The sequence below is a fragment of the Saimiri boliviensis genome, chromosome 1 (genome assembly GCF_048565385.1).
Source record: "Saimiri boliviensis isolate mSaiBol1 chromosome 1, mSaiBol1.pri, whole genome shotgun sequence".
In the NCBI taxonomy this organism is placed as follows: Eukaryota; Metazoa; Chordata; class Mammalia; order Primates; family Cebidae; genus Saimiri; species Saimiri boliviensis.
The window spans coordinates 159,118,949-159,124,030 of NC_133449.1; the positions used below are offsets into that span (position 1 = coordinate 159,118,949).

The 5,082-nt window shown below is 46.3% G+C and overlaps 1 protein-coding gene across 1 annotated transcript; it reads left to right on the forward strand.

Annotated features, from left to right (window-relative positions):
• The first annotated feature begins 985 nt into the window (after positions 1-985).
• Positions 986-1,654, forward strand: LOC101049919 (olfactory receptor 2V2). The gene is given in 1 exon segment (XM_074400744.1): positions 986-1,654. A coding segment is annotated over 1 exon segment (669 nt).
• The last annotated feature ends 3,428 nt before the right edge of the window (positions 1,655-5,082 follow it).

Below are 5,082 nucleotides of genomic sequence, written 5' to 3' on the forward strand. Positions count from 1 at the left end.
TAAGAGTCTTGGATACCAAGTCATTGCTTCTCCTCACTGCCCCTGTGACTTCCTGTCACTCTCAATATGACTGAAAATGACAGAATCCATCACAACTCTTCCTTTCTCATGTGGGGCACAACAGGAGAACATCCTTTTCCTATATTATGAACATAATAGAGTAGTTAGCCTAAGAAAACTCTCAGAACATACAGACTGCAGACTGAAGGGCAACACCTGCTTTCTTCCCTTCCTTTCTATAGAACACATGAATTATCTCCTGGGAATGAAATGCTTTCAGCTCCATGAAACATAGTTTCCCAAGTCCATGTGATCTCAGATAAAAAAATTTTGTTTCATACGGCACAGCCAAGACTTTGCGTGATGAAGAGGGTTGTCCAAAGGTCTATGACACATGAAACAGCTCAGTTCTACCCTTCTTGATAAAGATACACACAGCACATATATGCAGTCCAATTCTAGGAGCCAGAAGGGCTCCGACTGTTGTGTTAGGGAGACATAAAGGAGTGTCTCTATCATGACCCAAAGCTTCAGTTGTTAAGCTCTAATAAGTTACACACAAAATAGCTGACTAAAGACAGAGCATGCAGAGGTCTATAAAGAAATGTCAGTCAGGGCCGGGCGTGGTGGCTCAAGCCTGTAATCCCAGCACTTTGGGAGGCCGAGGCGGGTGGATCACGAGGTCAAGAGATCGAGACCATCCTGGTCAACATAGTGAAACCCCGTCTCTACTAAAAATACAAAAAAAAAAAAAAAAAATTAGCTGGGCATGGCGGCGTGTGCCTGTAATCCAAGCTACTCAGGAGGCTGAGGCAGGAGAATTGCCTGAACCCAGGAGGCGGAGGTTGCGGTGAGCCGAGATCGCGCCATTGCACTCCAGCCTAGGTAACAAGAGTGAAACTCCGCCTCAAAAAAAAAAAGAAATGTCAGTCAATCTAATACATTTTGTCCATATTCTCAGGTGACCAGGAATAACAACTGAGCCATGGAGACATGAGAGAACCAATCAACCACAAATGACTTCATCCTCTCGGGCATCTTCTCCCACAGTACAGGGGACCTTGTCCTCTTCTCTGTGGGTATGGTGGTCTTCACAGTGGTCCTCTGTGGGAATGTCCTCCTCATCTTTCTCATCTATATGGACCCTCAACTTCACACCCCCATGTACTTCTTCCTCAGCCAGCTCTCCCTCATGGACCTCATGTTGGTCTGTATCAATGTGCCAAAAATGGTGGCCAACTTCCTGTCTGGTAGGAAGTCCATCTCCTTTGTGGGCTGTGGCACACAAATTGGCCTCTTCGTCTGTCTTGTAGGATCTGAGGGGCTCTTGCTGGGACTCATGGTTTATGACTGCTATGTGGCCGTTAGCCACCCACTTCACTATCCCATCCTCATGAATCAGAGGGTCTGTCTCCAAATTACTGGGAGCTCCTGGGCCTTTGGGATAATAGATGGCTTGATCCAGATGGTGGTAGTAATGAACTTCCCCTACTGTGGCTTGAGGGAAATGAATCATTTCTTCTGTTAAATGCTATCCCTGTTGAAGCTGGCCTGTGTAGACACAGCCCTGTTTGAGAAGGTGATATTTGCTTGCTGTGTCTTCACACTTTTCTTCCCATTCTCCATCATCGTGGCCTCCTATGCTCCCCCATGATTCATTCACCTCCTAAAAGATCCCTCCTATAACACCCACCAAAGGAGGCAGAGTCCCAGGAGAGCCCATCTTAAGAGGCTGAAGTGAGAAAGAATAGGCGAATTTTTTTTTTTTCGAGACAGAGTTTCGCTCTTGTTGCTGAGGCTGGAGTGCAATGGTGCAATCTCGGCTCACCACAACCTCTGCCTCCCAGGTTCAAGCGATGCTCCTGTCTCAGCCTCCCGTGTAGCTGGGATTACAGGCATGCGCCACCACGCCAGCTAATTTTGTAATTTTAGTAAAGATGGGGTTTCTCCATGTTGGTCAGGCTGGTTTGGAACTCCCGATCTCAGATGATCTGCCCGCCTCGGCCTCCCAAAGTGCTGGGATTACAGGCGTGAGCCGCTGCGCCCGGCGATAGGCGAATCTTTTAGACCCAGTTTTCTATCCCAGCCTCTGCCTGATTTCCTTCTGGGTTGGCAGAGGGAAATGCTGGTGGGGTCAACTTTGCTTTCATTTTTGGCCTCCCTATTATGGTGTCTTGGCAGAAGAGTGGTCTCCAGCCTGCCATCCAACACAGATAGGTCAGACAGACAGGCAACCTCTTGCCTTTCTGTTGCCACCTCTCTCCCTAGTGGCTCGATTTGTGGCCCGCCCCCTCCCCTGCCCCTATATAAGCAGCCCAGGATTGTGGGAAGGTTTGCTTGTCTCCTACTCTGTTTAATCACCATGCATCTAATGAGGCTTGACCCATCTTACTGTTTCTTTTAGGCGCCTATGGTTGTACATAACAGGATACCCAGTGTGGATCCTGAGCCATCTTAATCCCTGTAAACTGTTTTCTCAGTGCTTGTGAACTGCTGCCCGACATCCTCTGATGCACTCCTAGACTAAAATTTTGCCAGAGTTCTTCTACCCCATACCTCAGGCATCCCTCGCCCTCCTCCTCCAGATACACAGGCACCTTTCAGCAAACCACCTTCCCTCTGCAGCGCACCTCCAGGGGCGTGCCACCAGCAGGCTCAAAGAGTGTCCCACCTTTTGGCACTGGCCCTTCCCTAACACCTGGGTCAGGATGGAGGGGCGTGGGGGGCTTGGGGTTACAGAGGCTATAGCCTCCATGGGGGTCTCCATCTGCATGGGCTTCTGCCTCCCATTTACTTTGGGTTTTCTCTGGCGGGGGACTCCTGAAGGCTTCACTCACTGGGGTCAGCTGCTTTGCAGCTCCTCATTTCCTGAGCCTTTGGCGTTCTGCCATGCTCCTGGATTTCAGTTGCAGAGAAGACAGGGTGGATCTGGGATCACCAGCCTTCACTCACCTCAGTGGAATCTCAGAGTTCTGTCATCTTTTGTACTTATTACTACTGCCAATAATTCTTACTCAGAGAAAAAAATTATACAGCCAAACCAAGACAAAGGATTAAATTTGCTCTGAAGCTTACCATCTAGAGATAACCACTGTTAATATTTTGAAGCATATTTTTCTGAGGTCTTTAAATGCAAATATTTTAAATATTTTGTTAAAAAATAAAATGGAAAAATGTAATACATATTAATAATCTGCATTTTCACTTAGGAATATGTAGTGTTTATCATTCTATGTCAGGAAATACATGTGCGCCAACATTTTATTTTATTTTATTTTATTTTATTTTTGAGACAGACTCCTACTCTGTTGCCCCGGCTGGAGTGCAGTGGCATGATCTCGGCTCACTGCAACCTCCACCTCCCGGGTTCAAGTGATTCGCATGTCTCAGCATCCCAAGTAGCTGGGATTACAGGCTCGTGCCACCATGCCCAGCTAATTTTTACAATTTTTGTAGAGATGGCATTTCACCAGGCTGGTCTCAAACTCCTGACCTCAAGTGATCTGTCCACCTCAGCCTCCCAAAGTGCTGGGATTACAGGCCACTGTGCCTGGTCAGAGTTTTATTTTTATTTTTATATTTATTTATTTATTTATTTTTGAGACAGAGTTTTAGACTGTCACCCAGGCTGGAGTGCAGTGGCACAATCTTGGCTCACTGCAACCTCGCCTTCCAGGTTCAAACAATTCTCCTGCCTCAGCTTCCCGAATAGCTAGGACTACAGGTGTATACCACCAAACCCAGCTAATTTTTGTATTTTTAGCAGAGATGGGGTTTCATTATGTTGGCCAGGCTGGTCTAAAGTCCTGACCTCAGGTGATCTGCCTGCCTCAGCTTCCCGAAGTGCTGGGATTACAGGCGTGAGCCGCCATGCCTGACCCTTCACTAAAATTTTAAATGACCTGCATGATATTTTACGATAGGGATGTATCATGATTTATTTCTTCATTGTTGGATATTTAGGTTATTTCACAGTCTTAACCAGAATAAACAATTCTGAAATAAACATCTTGCGCTTGCACCTTTGAAAAGGTCACTTCCTTGAATGAATTCCTTAGAAGGAACTGCCAGTGGGCTCTGGAAGCAATTTTATGCATTGTTTTTTCCAAGATTCCACCAAGATTTCAAAACCTTCTAGAACATGCTACAAAAGAGGTCATTCAACCTGAGGTTAAATACGTCTGATGATAGGGAACTCAGCACTTAGCAATATCAATAACTACCACTGGCAAAACATACAGTATTTCTGGAAAAGTGCTAGCCCCTTAAAATACATTTTTTTATTCTACCCTCTTAATGACTGCGAAGAAGGTATTATTCTTATTTTACAGGTAAGGCACTTGAGGCTTACAGAGACTAACTTTTCCAGAGTGAGTGCTGCACCAAGAAGGAGACCCAGAACTCAAACCCGAGCCAGCCTTACTCCAGAGCCCGTGGCAGTCCCACATATGGCCTTAGTGCAGATTGGCTCTGACTACTAGAAAGCCCTTTTAGATATTGATCTACTGATCTCATTTTTCTTCCCTGTTGAAGAGGAAGAAAAATTGCCTGTAACTTCCACTGATCTCATTTTTCTTTCTCACGGAGGAGGAAGCAATACTGTTTCATGTACCTCTCTGCCACCCCAGCCCCAAATCGTCTCTGCATACAGAGAGGCATCCTTTCTCTCCATCATTACTGCTAACACCATCTGTGCAAGCCCTGATCAGATCACATCTGGACTATTACTTTAGCCACCTGTGTGTCACCTGGCCTCTAATCTGCCTTGCACACAATATCACATACATCTTCTTCTCTTTTGTTTTTGTTTTTGTTTGCTTTGAGACAGAATTTCACTCTTGTCGCCCAGGCTGGAGTGCAATGGCGCGATCTCAGCTCAGTGCAACCTCCGCATCCCAGGTTCAAGCGATTCTTCTGCCCTAGCCTCCCAAGTAGCTGGGATTACAGGCTCCCACTACCTCACCCAGCTAATTTTTGTATTTTTAGCAGAGAAAGGATTTCACCACATTGGCCAGGCTGTTCTCAAACTCCTGACCTCAGGTGATCTGCCCGCCTCAGCCTCCCGAAGTATTGGGATTATAG